Genomic DNA, 16,095 nt, shown 5'->3' with positions numbered 1-16,095 from the left:
ACGGTAACACGGGTTTACCTAATTCTCTCTTCGTCGAAGAAAAGGTTTCACGGAGCTTGGCACAGTTTCAGACAATGCGTCAGAGGAGGCATACGTTAAAATGCTTTCGACTGCTAGCATTCTTCGACGAAATTACGATCGACACTTCTAGTTCATCGAAAAAGTACACGACTTTCTTTACCCTTGTTCGTCCCACGATCCCGCTGAAGACGCGTCGCACTATCACAGACCAGCACGAAAAGTTCCTATTTCTCATCGATTCACAGAAAGCTCCCCACAATACAGCAAATAGACAGAATAATATCCAGCAAGCTCTGAACCGTTATAAAAATACAGACATCAGCTCGTGGCGCCACCACGCGGACACATGTGAAAGTATCTTCTTCCAGACTGTGCCCCATAACCGTGGGAAACTTCGAACTAGATTAGGGACTACCTCCCTGTGAAAACACGGTTCAAGCGTTCAGGAACGGGTCTTATACTCTTACACCGACGCCGTTGTCTCCTTTGATCTCCGAGACAAACTCGAACGTGGGCGTGCAGATTTCCGTGGGCGTCGGTATAGCGAGCGGAGCCAGCCGTTGACTGGTCTTGCTCGACGCGTTCTTGAGGATATAATCCGCGCCTGGCCTGACACGCAGTCTACTTCGGTGCAGGGACGGTTCCAGTCGCAGGATCGTGCAAGACCTCGTTGAGAGACACCTGTCCTGAAAGACCGAATCCGTGGACCTGGTCTGATGATCCATAACACTCCCCACCCTCCTGGGGTTCATCGTGGATGCGGATTCGTAGGTGGACGAGTCACGTTCTGAGTCTGGTGTTCGGATCGACTCATCGTTCTCCTCGAACGACGTGAAGATCTCCGAGTCGGGCACAGACGGGGCGCTAAAGAAGGACTCTCGCAGGGATGATGTTAGCGCGTCGGGGCACATGAACGGATCCAGGGACGTCAGATCGTTTAGATCGCTGCCGCTGTTGCAGACTTGAAAGTTGTTCACCGAGTACGACGAGGGGAAGGCTTGATGCTCGGCGACGTTCGACAGGACCTCCTGGCTTCTGGAGGACTCGGACCATCTCGAGTCGGACGGTCTTCTCGAGCTGAATCTAGTCGAATCGTGCTCGGCGAAGATCGGATCGGGTAGTCTACCTTCTCTGAACCTCTCGGAGTTCTTCATTAGAGCCTCGAACAGGTCTATAGGCTCGATCGACGTCGCCAGACACGCAGATGGGATGTTGCTCAAGGAAATGTCCCTGCTAGATTTGTCCGTGGATAGACGATCCTCGCTGTAGTCTTCGATGTTCAGTAGGACAGAGGGTATCACCGGATCCGAGTGTCTGACTGGACTTCGCCTGTTGGCCACTGGAGATTTCGCGTGGACTATGTTCATAGGTGGACTTAGCTTCTCCGTGATCTTTGTGCTCTCTTCCTCTAGAGGAGCTAGGGGAAGAGGATCTATAGGACTCGGCGGTTCTGAATGTATCGTCGGGACAGTCAGAGTCTCCATGACTCTGTAAGGCTCTAGTAATCTCATGTGAGTCATCGGCTCGATGGTGTTGATCGATTCGGAATGCTTCAGTATCTCCATGTTCCGCCTGGCCTGTAGTATTCTGGACGTTGTTTCTGTTCTAGGATCCAGACATCTCGACGTCGCATGATCCGGGTGAGCCAGGTTGGCCAGTCTGTTCGAGGTGATGACCATGTGCTTGGGGGACGTCTTCTGTCTGGGGCTCTCCAGCAGACTTGGCCGGGCATTTTCTGGGGTCGTCGGCGACGTGTAACTGTTCTGAAGTCTTAGATTCAAGTTCGGGCTGGTACGATCGAAGTGATTACCAATCTTCATTCGTGGTCGTGGGTATATATGGAATCGTCTTTGGTTCTCCAGCTGACGGGACAGCATCACGTGTTTGGCCAGCCCGCCGTCGCATCTATTGTGATCCAGATTCTGTACCGAGTATCTGTGCGTGTCGATCGCGTGACCACTAACTGGAAGCCTGAGACTTACGTCGGACGATTGACAGGCTGTCGCTGTCCTGGAAGTCCTTGGTGTGCACCGTTGGACTGTCAGCGCTCAGAACAGGATCCGACATGGTGTTCATCTGCAACGCTTTCCGGTTCAGGGTACCGTCGCTCTTCAGGTTCTGGTAGGAGGTGAACTTCGGCTCGGACGGTTTCGCGAAGTTCTTGCTGGTCAGCCGTTTGTGGTTCAGCTGTCTCATGTGTCGGATCTTGTTGAACGTCGGGTCAAGCAGGTACTTGAGATTCTTGAGCTTGTCGATATTGTGGTTCGAGTCGATCATGTGGTTTCGATCGATGATATACTTCAGATCGAGCATCTTTGTCAGGTCGTGGATGTCCTCCTCGACCACGTCCACCTGTCTGCTGGCGGACGATGTGTTCCTTTCTGGTGAAATGTCCGTGTTCATACCAGACATATCTTGACCTCGCCTTCCCGCGAAGAGGGTCGCGGTTGGTTTCGCTGCGAAACAATCCTCCACGGGATGACGTCTGCCCTCGTTGCTGTTATTCACTTCTGCCAATTCTAAGTTTGTATTCGATCCACGACGAATCGGAGAGCAACCGTATCGACTGGGCGTCACGCCGAACAGAGCGACCAGTTCCTCGGTGATCTTGCCCGCGGCGATTCTCATCTCGCCGTGATGGAACGCGTAGATCCAAGGGTTCACGCCGCTGTGCGCCATGATAGGTAGACCTAGCCACACGACCGCCCATTCTGAGAGGATGTCCGTGCCGCAGAAGATGTCCAGCAGCATACAGGTCTGCGAAATGAAGGTTTCCAGGTCAGTTAGAGACATTGTAAATGATGATTATTGGTGGAAAATGGGTTCGTCATAATTGCAGGTGTCAAAGTTCTCTTATGTATAGTACTCAGTAGTCTTTTAAATATTCCTGGAATCGATAAATTGCATTTCGAGTAAAACGTTTTTAAATGACAGTAATTTTCTTCTGGTGATAGATATATTGCTTAATTTTTTTTAGAAATTAGTAAGTAAATAACATATAATAAAATGTATATGTTGAATTTTTAATAAACAATAATTGTCTATATACAACACTATTTTTTGTATTTTCCCTCCTATTTAACAGCTCAAAGGTATGTAATCCCATAAAAAATTAGAAGATCACCGTGATCGACCATGTTGCAGGAAAGGCCAAGGACACAGTGGACCGATCGGGAATTCGGAAATTATCTTTATTCAGCCGAATAGATATTCGCTCGGCTCATCCGTGTGGGCGGTGTCTAATGTCCGTGTAGCATAAACAATAGGATCGAAGTATATCGTGATATGTGCGTGGGGGGTGGTGAACGTGGGCCATTTGTCTCGACCAGCCTCAATGGAGGCTGGAACCGATAACTGTGTATCTGCCAGTTGGTTGTTTTCACCCCGGGAACATGAAAAAAGCTGTATAACGTATTTGTGTATCTTAATAGAAGCGATTGAACACTTAGCGATGAAACTGCATTTTTATATACACCCCTATTAATAAATATACGGATTGTATTTTGAATTTTGCATATTATATGTTGGATTTGTTCGAGAATAATCTACGCATCTCATGTTGCAATCGTGATATACAGGATGCGGCATTTAAGTTGACACACGCAAACATCATATCTATTTCTAGAAAATGATCAATTCTCCCTCGATGAATTAAGTTAAAACCACAATACCAACCTAAATATGATGGCCGTTATTTTTTCGTACGCTTACTAGTAAGTTTCATGTTTGAAGATAATGTTTAAAACTTTTATGATTGGCGTATAATACAGTGAACGAGATCTGGTTAATATGTCTGACCATGTCAGACTGTTTCTACTTATTATGAACATAGACGGTAGTACGCTGTCGCTTTTCGCTTCGTCGATTTCGAGCATTCTTCATCTGTTATCCTGCCATCTAGTTACTATAGACATTCAGCAATTCAACGTCGTGGTTAACGGTCACTGTCACGGTTTATATTCGAAGCTCGAAAAAGGTTTGGAAAGAAATCTTTTAACGAAAGTAGCGAATAATCGTATCATATTCGAACTTTTTCGAAATATTCCCAAGGATAATCCGCGAGCATCAACGAATATTCTACCATCAGCGGGGTAATCTAAACTTTTCCGTTATAAATGTTAAACAGAAAACAAATTTCTCCGTCGAGGTAACCATACACAATGTACAACGTGTCTTCAACAAAGGTTCCTCCAGCTTTTATCCTAACAAGATACAATTCTCCATAATCATACTTCACACGACCCTAACTAGGTCTCCGAAAAGTCCTTATCAAATTATAATTACTCTCGAGGGAACACTCGATGGAAGTTGAATTAGTCAAGTAAAGTAGCAAACCTATCAGATCGTCAGAAAATTAAAGGCCAAAGAAAAGAGACTATACCACATCGTTGAACTTGTCTTGACATCAGCTACTACATTATGAAGTTAAAAATATATGATGTCATTTAAAAGACCATCGATCATCCTCAGAAGACATTAAAGACAACAATAATCAGAAAGTTTTTTATATCATCATATTTGCCTCCTTGAACAGTACAAATTTTCTCTTTAAAATATTCTTCCATCTTCAATCCTAATTGAGACATTTAGGTGTTCTATTTCTCGCGAATCACCCGGTATATATTTGTCGTCGTGAATTTTACGATTTACGGAGAGAATGAATGTTCACGGCTAAAGTTCCCTTAATTAGCTGGCAACGGTAGCTTTACTTTCACTGGCCAGGATACAAACACGAACGTATATCGCAGAGAGAAGGAGAGAGGATCGTTGGCCACGCAGGCAAGCACGATGAAACGTTTTGTAATTGTCGTGGTTCCGAAAGTTTTCTTTCGCGGTAGCCAAGAAAATCAGCGCAAAAACATGGCCAGAGAAGTTGCTGCACGGCCGGAACGCGAGTTTCCCGAAGCACGACTCTTCTATCACCGTGGTTAAGTCGACGGCGTTCTCGTTTCCGTAAGTTCTTCTTCTTCTTCCTAGCTGCCGCAATTTCGAAAGTTCCGTCGTTTTTCACCCTTCAACGCGTGGCCGGAAGTTTCCCCCCCCCCCGAGGTCGACCGAGGACAGACGGCGTCACGAAAACCTCATTACCACGCTCGGCCCTGTCGATTCTCGCGATGTCCATCGATCACCAGTCGCCCGAGTTAAAGCTCTTAAAATCTTGAACACTTTTTTTTTTAACACCCTGTGTATTTAATTTTCAAAATGAAATATTTGAATGAACTGTTCCCGAAATTGTATTGTCACATCTCGCACAGAGATAAATTTTTAATGTTTGTCAATTGAACAGTTTATATTACTTGTCCTGGGACGAATGGCTGACCTATACTACTGGTTTCAATGAATACCCTATTCCACTTGTCTGACAATGGGCGACCTGTTCTACTTGCGTCACCCTCAATTTCCTATTTTTGTTCCTTTTAAGTACGCCAATTGAAATTTTCATCATAATAAAATCAAATTATTATTTCACGAGAGTATTAATATTTCTGGAGAAATATCTGAAATTTCTGAATCAATGAACACGAAAACTGTGTCTTTCGAATGGAACTGAATTGTCGACATCAAGTTTTCTTGCGAAAAACATCGAAGTACAAGAAAGCGTTTTATTTCACGACGGTAATATTGTGTAAAAGGGAATCGTTCATTTTGTTTTGATATTCCGCTTCGAATGGGGGAAAATTGATAGAAAGAAGGGAAAATTGGTGCGCGTGCTTCGAAGACGTAGTTCATTTTGAAATTATATGTCTCACACGTTGTTACGTCGTTTGTTATGAAATATTCCCGTCCCTATAGTGAGTTTCCCGGTTTGACAACCAATGATTCTGTCTGAGAATTTCGTGTTTTCTGGTACGTCGCGAGTTATTTGTAAAACTACCCCTGGTGTGCGTGTTTTTCTCGCGAAAAAGGTAAAACCATCATCGTCTGTAGCGCCGAACAAACTATTCGTTGCAGGTTATACCTGAAACGTCATACAAAGTTTGTGCGAAAGTTACGATGAAACAGAAACTACCAGGGATCGTTTACGTGAAAATAAAATAGACGGATATTCCATTTCTTTTATCGGAACTATAGTTGATCCATTAAACAAAGTTATAATTTCATTAAATATAAACGTTGCAATAGGAGTAATTTTAGAATCCGAGGGAGCAAATCCGAAGCTATTTTTTAAGATAAAGATTGTTAAGAAACACTAATATTTCGCGCCAACTATTCTTCGGTAAAATTTATTACGAAACCGCGAAACACCAAACAGTATAAAACAAATTATATATTCAATAAAACTGTGTGACTAAAACTAAAATCGTGGGGCGCCCATAAGTGAATTATATGTATTGGTAGATAATCCATTATGAAAACCCCACGATTCTATTTTGTCTTTATAATAGCTATAAAAATTATTTTTTACTTTTTAGTGTATTTTTTGGATACATGTTTTTCTTTAGTATTTAATTTCGTTTATATATACACATATTAATAAAATCGTGTAACTTAAACGATTTTTCATGTATATGTTTTTATCATTGTGAACTTGTATTGAGTTACGACCGAAGATAAATACCGCGGTAACGCTGTATCCCAACGGTCCAATTCATTTCCACCGTCGATTTTTTCGGAATTGAAGCTCCGTATGAAAATGCAGACAGTACACAGCGTCGCGTGTTTTCACACTGCAACAAGACTTCTACGGTTTTGCAATTTCTTTCGTGTCGAGCATCGCAGATTCACCTTTGAAGGAGCGAAGTGGACAAGAAAGTATATGCTCCGCGGAGAAGAAATATGGCTTCACGTCAGACTTAAATTTTGTATCAGAGACCTCAGAAGCCACGTGCTGCCGACAAAGTAGAATTAATGCTGCGTACTTCCGGCACGCAAGTAGTAGATTGGAATAAAAACGGTCTGGCGTGGCGAACGAACGAAAGTTGTTGTACAAGTAAAAAATAAAAAATTTGTTATAACCTTAATATTTCCTATAGGGAAATAACAATGCATTTTCAAACATTGTTCCTCGAGTGGTTTTCCGAATCATTCACATACGACACGTCACTCTGTTTGAACAGTCTTTGAGACTTTTGTTGGAACATAAAAAAAATGTTCAAATAACTTACAAAAGAATGTAATTTCCAATCGTCGTCGATTTTAATCTATCTCGAAAGAATTTCCAATAAATTCGGACTGGATTATCCTGGATTGTCTCGAAAACAACGGAATACGCGCTTTCATTTAACATGCAAATCGTGACCTTTGTTCATAATTTTCCTCCGTGCAGAATATAATCAAACGTACCAATCGATGATATCCGTCATTTTATATGCATGAAGGTAATATGTATATAGATCTTATACTATAATTAAATGATCTTATATTTTCATAATCTCGTATCCGATAATCTCATATCCGTTCGTCGAATAATGAGTTTCTTATCTTCCATTTATTACAACGAACTTGTTATGTATACCCGTTGCATATCCGCAATTTTGATCCCTGAAACTGTGCACCTATGTAGGGTATCCCAAGTATATATTTCAATACGATAATATTAAAACTACCAGACAAACTAAAGCTCGCCATAAATTCCAACGAACACACACTAAAGTAAAGATATCACTAAAATTTAATACTATTTCTGTGTTATTACTAACGTATTAAAGCCTTTAATATGAAATCCGAAAATTCTGTCCTATTTTAACCTCTTGAGGCATAATGGCACATAATTTCCTTTTTCTTTTATTCAAGCATGATTACAAGGATACAACAAATATTATTGCGAATAAACACTTACACGGAAGTTCCGTAATAGAAAAGGATTATCTACCAACTGATTGTCACTAATATTCATAAATATATTTTATTATGAAGTTAATTTTTCGATATTCCTGTCCGCAATTGTGAATTTGCATAAACTTCCGTAGTCTATTGATGGAAAACAGTAACAAACTTTTTGCAAAATAATATTTCCTCGTCAATTTGACTTTCGCGTCGCAGATAAGGTTTCACTGTACAGGCCAGTTACAACGCGAACGTATATTTTGCCGTATTTTTGTTATTTTACCATAGAAATAAAACAACTGTACTACATTCGACTAAAGTTTTGAACCAATATAAAATATCAATGGGTCACTATAGTCACTGATAGGACACAGTGAGTGTACGAAATTAGGTGACTATAATCACCGGTAGTATCGAAAGGGTTAATTATTAGACCATATTTTCGGCCGATGGTATATGTACCCTCGCGAGCAAACTCGGTTCCCGCTAGGGGAAAAAATGGCGTGGAAGAAAAGTCTCCTACCATTTATTAAATTTATTTCAAGTACAGAAATAAATATTAAACCGTATATTAATTTGTCATAAATTTCAGTAAGTCCCAAAACTAAATGGGTAGGAGGTCCTTCGTCTATCTCACTTTTTCCCCCTAGCCGAAGCCGAGTTTGCTCGTCGGTGTATGTATACGGTGTTCCATTGTTTTACTCACTTGAAAGGGCAGCCAGAGAACGAGGAACGCTCCAACGGTGACGGCCAACGTCTGACCGTAACGCGGCAACGCCAGGGTCTGGGTCTGGTGTCTGAACGACAGCTCCACCGTGTAGATCGCGCGCGCGTGTGCACGCGCCACCAGGTACACGTACATGTAACAGCCGAGCAGCACGAGGGCGCTGGGCGCCCACACAGCGACCACCAGGAACACACGAACCGGGGGCAACACCGCCGCGCTGAACCTGCAGTTGCCGCTGTAACAGAGGGGGCGAAAGGGACTCATTATCCGCGTCTGTTTCGTAACCGAACGTACACGACTCGACTCCCCCACCTTTCGACTAATTAGCTTCGAACTGTGTGCGCGCACGTTAACACGTGGCACACGTGCGCCACGTGCGTCGCGACGTGGGTAATATCCGGGGACCGTTCGAATGGTGGAACAGGTGTGATCAACACTTTCAATATCAAATGGCGGGATAAGAACGTGGGTTTATTGTCGTGCTGGTTGTGATTTTCAGGCGATTTGCTCGGAAGAAATATTACTGGCTTTAGAGGGTATTCTCGTTTGGAGAAGTAAAAGAATCAGATTTTATAAAATTGTTTTTTTTTAAATTATGACACTATGAAAATGTGTTTCCAACGTGAAATGCTACACATCATTAAAATGAAGTTATAACGATTTTTCAAGAAACCATGTTTTCGATATTGATTGCCACATCTCACTAACGAATTAACCAATCTACTTCAGCTTTGATATACATATAAAATAGACGTCTTTTTATCTTGCGAACTACTATTACGTCAATATCTGCAATCTTTTTTCAATCGCCTGAAGAAGTTGTAAATTTAATGAATTTTTGCTTTACATGGTTTCTATTTTGTTAAAAAATTGTTTGCGAATTCTCGTGAACTTTTGTTTTCACCCGAATAATCGTGTGTCAGGGAGTGTAATTGACGTGTAGTGTACCTCCATTTTGTCACCCTGTTACGAAATCTCGTGAAATATCACAATATAACCGTTTCTAATAAAACGACGAATTTCCATTGTAAATTCGACCAGTCAGACTCTAGCACGTGTCCAAAACCTAGAATCGCATAATGGCCGCCGTGGAACCGAACCGTTACCGAAGAGGGAACGATATTCCATTTCCTATACCCGGTCTACTTCCCCAAACAATGAAGTTACATAAACTCAGCTGATTTGTCCATTATCCGCCCACCCGATGAATACGAACAGTTTATTCATATTTGTTGCAGCGAAACGAAGGGCACACGTGCCAAGGTCAGATCCACCGGTACCCGTATATTATCGATCACTTACACGCAATCTATATTCGAAACTGTAACTATTACTAGCAATGCTTCACCGCGCGCCGTGTAATGCCAGATGCTGCCTCGTAATATTCGCCTGGAATTATGGCGACCCAGTCGACGCTCCACCGTAAAGAAACAAGACGGCCGCGGGTTAACGTGCCGCCATCTTGTCTCGTAACGTACGTAACGAATTACCATTCGGTCAATTAGAATTGTGTCCTATTGTCGGTGTATAAACACAGTTCCAAAGGATAATAGACGGACATTATGAATTTGTATTAACCGGAAGAGTCCACTCTCGAGCAGGATTTCCGTGCTAGGTTTCGATTTATTTGCGTCGGCACTAGTGCGCGTCCACCAGTTTCCGGAATCGTGAAAGACGCGTCTGAAATATAACCTGTGGGAGGTGGAAATAGGCAACGATGGCGTGAACAGGGAACGAACGAAACTTTTCGGTGGAGTGTTCGATTGAATATACAAACGAAGGAGACAGAAGTTCTCGCGGGATCAATGAATGTTTGCCACGGCTTTTCCCGCCAGCGTGTGTGTGTGTTTAAGAAACGTGAGGAAACGGAACGTGGATCGGGTGCATTTTCAATGGTGGCGCTCAGGGGTAAGAGACCTGATATCCTTGTTTGGGGAACGTGACTGCCGGTTAATTCGATTTCATCAATTTTTGGACCGTGTGTCGACGTTCTTCAGGCTCTCTATGGTGAAAGTCTAACTGGTTTCTATTCGAAATTATTTTTAGAAATATGATACACGCGATTTGAAACAATTACGGTCCATGGCTACTGTGTGGGATCGCCAGTAACACACCACGGGACGTTTTCTAGGATCGACGTACACTCCTGTTCGTGAGTGTAGGATATTTTCTACTGTTAATTATACGAGGATTCTTCGTCAGAACCTGGTGAGGTTTCTAGGACAGTCGATATATTTATAAAACGCCATACGAAATGCAGGTGATTAGAGGACGATTGGCTCACCTGTGCGGCTCCGTCTCGCCGATAGCTTTCGCGTAGATTAAAGGGGACAGGCCGACGGCGATCGCGTAAATCCAGAACACGGCGATGTATTTCTCGATGCTGCTGTGCGTGATGATGTTCTTATACCTCAATGGCTGGGCGAGGGAGGTCAGCCGATCGACAGCGATCGCCACCGTGACCAGAACGCTCACGCTGCACAGAGCGATCACGATACAGTAAGGGATGATGCACAACGTGGACACACCATTTTCTGGTGGGCCGTAGAGTTCCAGTTGCATCCCGAAAGGCATGAACACGCCGACCTAGAAGCGTAACAATCACGTTTTGTATCGTATAATCTAAAAAATTCAGTGTAGTAAAGCGTTTAACCCTTTAACGGCGTTAGACGAGTATACTCGTCATGAGGAGCGACCAGTTTTTGGGTAACGACGAGTATACTCGTCATGGAACGATAATATAATTAGTTCGTTTAAATAAACTAATTTGTGGTGTTTGCCATTTTGTTTAATTTAATTCGAATTCACAGTAGGTATATTCACTTTATGTTTGACGAGTATACTCGTCATCGCTTGATGTTCATTACGCACGTAGATAGATATTTTCAAAGCAAAATTCCACCGTTAAAGGGTGAATAAAGCTTTATGACGTTTGTATGTCAACAGTAACCTTACGAAACTCTCAATAGGGGATGCAAAATTTCCGTCGAATTCCGTTTTTGCAAAATTAATCTAGAAGAAATTCGCTTAAATATCCGTGGTCTAGCTATGATCGATGTGTCAGCGATCGAATCATCCCGATGATGTATGACAATTGATATAAAATTGATACCGATTTTTGTCAAACTTATACATACGTAATTAAAGTGTTGTTCATCGCGTATATCGCAAGATGGCGTTGTTCAAATCACATTTTGTAGGCGGCAAGCTATTATAATAAATAAACGTTTTTGCTCTTGAATATAAGAGTTAATTATGAAATGGATCGTGTTCGAAACGTCGTTGATTCTCGTTTCTTCGTCGATACAGCTGACTAATTAAAATACTCGATTAATCTCGGGAAACAATGGCGGCTACTTCAGTGCTGGAGCAGCCTCTTGTGAGTCTGACGAAGCTGACTGCTGACGGGAGAGGATCCTGTCGATAGACAGCAGGGCTTTACGTGACCGTTAACGCGTAGAAAATTTTGTTGCTATATATCGATTCATCTCCATAAATTGCGCGTCGAATATTCCATGAATTAATCCCGGGAATTTTCCAATGGTTAAACAGATCATTGATTGATAAGCAAATAAGTTTATGGATCATTGACACATTTCATTTATCGTATAATAATTTTAAGTGATTCAGGAATGTTAATATCTTGGATGTTTAAAAGTCACGGTTAAGATTGTTTATGGAAGAAACATAGCGCGATAATAGGTGCAAACTTTGATTCAGACACAAGGATGTGTTCATCGTCCGCGATAATTGTACGAATATGCGATTCATTCGAGCGGAATGAAAGTATTATCAGAATGTGAATTTAATGCCCAATGAGTATGAAATTTATATGCACTCGTTAATGCTAATTGCGTTAATAATGGATTCACTTTTAGAATGCACTCCGAAATCTCCGTTCGAATATGCGATAAATTCTATACCCGTGAGCTAGCTTGGTCGAACAATTCCATATTTAATAACCCTCTATCAATTAATCACGTCTATCCCCCTCCTATATTATTTTCTACCTCTTCATCGAACAATCGTAGGAATCTTTTACTGGTCCTTCTAACAATCTTCTCTTGCCATTTGAAAAAATTTTCAAATTCACATGTTAAAAAACATGACTATGAAAATCATTGCACTATTATTTTCGTTGCACAACACTAATTTCAGTCTCACAGACCAATACTGCTAATGACTCAATGACATTCCTTCGTTAGTTAAAGCTGATCACGCACTGAATATGAGACACTAAAATTTAGTGTAATAATTTAGTGAAACGATTTATTCGAGTAGATCCATTTAATTAGATTTTTCTGATTGAGTAGAGTTCCCCCACTATTCATTACTAACCAAATAAATATGTTCGGACAAGTTTTCTGATTGTATTAAGCTTTCTATGCACTTAACCGTTTAGTATCGAGTGGCTACTCGACACTTGACTAAATTACTGGACGTGCCTGAACCAGCCTTCTGGGACCGTGCGTTATTAATGGAGGGTTAAACACACATAACTACACTTTTAATTGATAGACTGCGTGCACAGTAGGTACAGTTCGACAATAACAAAACCTGGAAACGGCACGAACCTTCATGGTTACCTGATAGCTACAGATGGGTCAAAATGATCGCTGTAACGAGGCTTAATCGAGCCATGTTATGCAGAAAGTTACCAACCCTCAATGATCTGAAACGAAGCAAATTTAGTTTGAAGATTCTCATTTAAAAATAAAAAACGTAGCTTCATTGCGTATACTTCATTTCTTGTTACTGTTTTACAGTACTTTTTAGTGGCCTATTTAACAGTGAGAAGTATAATTGATATTATTTTAAATTTTCTATAGTTAATTTTAAGGTCAATATTTGCAATAAGGGTGTCACATCCAATTTCGATGATTTTTCATGTTGTCGAAGTCACCACCCTGATTAGTGCTGTGCAGGTTCTAGTTGGGGGTCGCCGTGTGTAAAAAAGATATTATCAAAAAAAATTTAGGTTGATAATTATTTAGAGGTTTGGCCTTCTCCCCGATTGTGATACGCTGAAGTCAAAAACACAATATTTAAAAAAAAATTAATAACAGTTATCCATAAAAAAAAACAGTCATTCAAGATTGGTTAGAAACAGTTCAAAGAAAGGTATCATTGTTCTCTAAATAACTTTTTAATATACAACATTTGATAACTGAAACTTTTTAAACGTTACTCAGGGTGATGAATTTGACATCTTAAAAAATCATCGAAATCGGAAGTGGCCAGACCCACAGCAATGAGAGTTCCCTTTAAAAAATGCGACTAAAAAGCATTTCTCATTCTTTCGACTCTTTTCTTAAATACTTGTAATGACATACATTGATACCAAAAATATAAAAAAAAAAAAAGAAAAATTCACTTCCCAAGGTCATGGGTTCGGAAAAGACGATTACAGCCTGTTCTGAGCGTGTTAATTCATTTATGTCATTTCAAGGATCGGTAGGTTTCTGCGTAACTTGGCCTGATTGCATCCCTGGGCTTACCCCAAAATCGCTGACGGCCAGAGAGACTAGCAGGTAATTGGACGCTGTACGGAGCCTCTTGTACTTGTAGAACGCGGCCAGGATAATCGAGTTCCCGGTAAGGGTGACCGGCGACAAAATGCAAACTATCGACACCGCCAGCACCACCGAGATCGGGTTGACGTCCAGCCTTGTGTCGATCTTTGTCACCGTCGGTATCAGCGCGGTGGTCAATTCCCCGGACACGGTGGTGGGCAACGGGTCGGTCGCGGGCGTTGACATTGTAACTGTCCACCGAGCTACCGAACGAGCCACGTGCCGCGTGTTACCCACGGCGATGCTTGCGTCTCGTCGTTCAGGTAAGATTCCGCTCGTAAACGTGCCCCTCGTGGGACGACATGACGCATCCAGGCCGATTCGTAATTTCAGGTGGACTTGTTTCTTTCTTTTTTTTTTTTTTTTTTGTAATTAATCGATCGCCACGGAACCAAGACACCCTGTTAGCTCTGTCCCATTCGCAGGGCTCGAGTTCCCTGAAAGTGGAAAAACGGAATCTATGACTCATTGAAGATTGATTGCGATGTTGTAAGATAAGGGACCCAATTACAGATGGTGTCCGTATTATGGAGGGTTAACTATATTTCGATGAATTATAAAAACTGTACAGTGAAATTTTAATGGGTTATTAAAGCTCGATAGCTTAATTTATTTAGTTAGTTTTAATTTAGTTTGAAGAACTTGTTAGTTTGGAAATACTTGTGCTACTATAAAGTAATAGAAGTGGCTGGAGTATATAATTTGTACGAAACATCTTTCTTCATACAGACCAGTTCTCCTAAGACTTATGAGCAATAGTGTAAGTCACAGGATAGTTTAGTAATCTAGGGTTGAACTGTTAACGAGACTGAATAATTCTTTGTTAATAGTGTCCACTCGTTTTAGAAGAAATATTATTCAATTATAAAAATTAAAAATTCTTTATCTAAATAATAGAGTTCCCCGTCTCTGATAATCTGTTATAGAACACCCTCGTTATTCACTGTATATCTAGCCACGAAATTATTCAAGCATACTGTATACAGTTCAGTGGGAGAACGATAAACGATTCACTACGAACCTTCCATGATTTCACACGAATCCTCAGGCGCCATCGCAGAGTTTGATGCTCGCCTCGAATGCGGCCACTGTTTTAAACGGTGATTTAAGGCCGCGCCGATAAATTCCTCGTGAAATCACCATCAATTCACGACAGCCCAGCGCGCGTCGGTACGGAACACCCCGGAAATTACGCGATTTCGGCTGGCGATTCTCGACCTTGGCCCGGTTGTTTCTCGTCCTCTTTCACGCCCCGAGATTTTTATGGCTCTTTCTGCTTCCCTGCGCCGATTTCACCTTTCCTCCACACTGGACTTTCTGGAACAAACAGCCGTATTCGGTCGTGATTACTCCTACATCTGCGACCACGTGTCTCAAAATATTCTCGACATCTCCCCGATAAATTGGAGTATCCTCGCACAATCACACACGTAACAGCTGTGCTCACAACGCAGTTCAACGATCGCGTTGTATATACAGGGTGATTTACGAGAAACAGAACACCTAAATATTTCTGTTAGGATCGAATTTTGGTATTCTGCACTCAATTTGAAATTCGATTGTCTAGAATGACAGACGAAGCCGAATTGACAGATTCTCAATGACACGTTGTAATGTTTTAGATGTATTATAAGCATATTTAGATGTATAAAAATTTTTCTGTAGTTGTCTTCAAGGTCCTTTGAGGGTCACGGATGGATTTTAAATAACACTATATATTTTTAACTTCATAGTGTAGTAGCTGATGTCAAGACTATAGATCTATGGATGTTTATCGAATATAATACTAAGCAAAATTTTGTTGTTTTTTAAGTTTCACCAGGTAAGTTTATATAATAAGTCTATCAGTTTCAGTTCATAAAAAGTACGGCCTTTCGACGTCTCGCGATCGAACCCTTTATTAGAAACTACAGACAAAAGAAAAACGAAGTTCCCCAGTAGTTTTCAAATACCAAGAACAGAATGACTTTCCTTCGAAACACTCCTAACCTGGAGTATCAAACAAGT

General features: G+C 41.5%; 1 protein-coding gene across 1 annotated transcript in view; it reads right to left on the bottom strand.

Annotated features, from left to right (window-relative positions):
- Window positions 1–476: 476 nt before the first annotated feature.
- LOC107194789 overlaps window positions 477–16,095 on the bottom strand; it is a 91,229-nt gene continuing 75,610 nt past the window's right edge. The window contains 6 exon segments of the mRNA XM_015584489.1: window positions 477–2,034; window positions 2,036–2,778; window positions 8,495–8,750; window positions 10,800–11,101; window positions 14,014–14,525; window positions 15,110–15,405. Coding sequence (XP_015439975.1) covers window positions 477–2,034; window positions 2,036–2,778; window positions 8,495–8,750; window positions 10,800–11,101; window positions 14,014–14,274 — 3,120 coding nt within the window. The 5' untranslated portion in view covers window positions 14,275–14,525; window positions 15,110–15,405.

The sequence above is a fragment of the Dufourea novaeangliae genome, unplaced genomic scaffold (genome assembly GCF_001272555.1).
Source record: "Dufourea novaeangliae isolate 0120121106 unplaced genomic scaffold, ASM127255v1 scaffold8, whole genome shotgun sequence".
Lineage (NCBI taxonomy): Eukaryota > Metazoa > Arthropoda > Insecta > Hymenoptera > Halictidae > Dufourea > Dufourea novaeangliae.
Note: the sequence above shows the minus strand (reverse complement) of the source record. Positions and strands in the feature narration are given on the sequence as shown.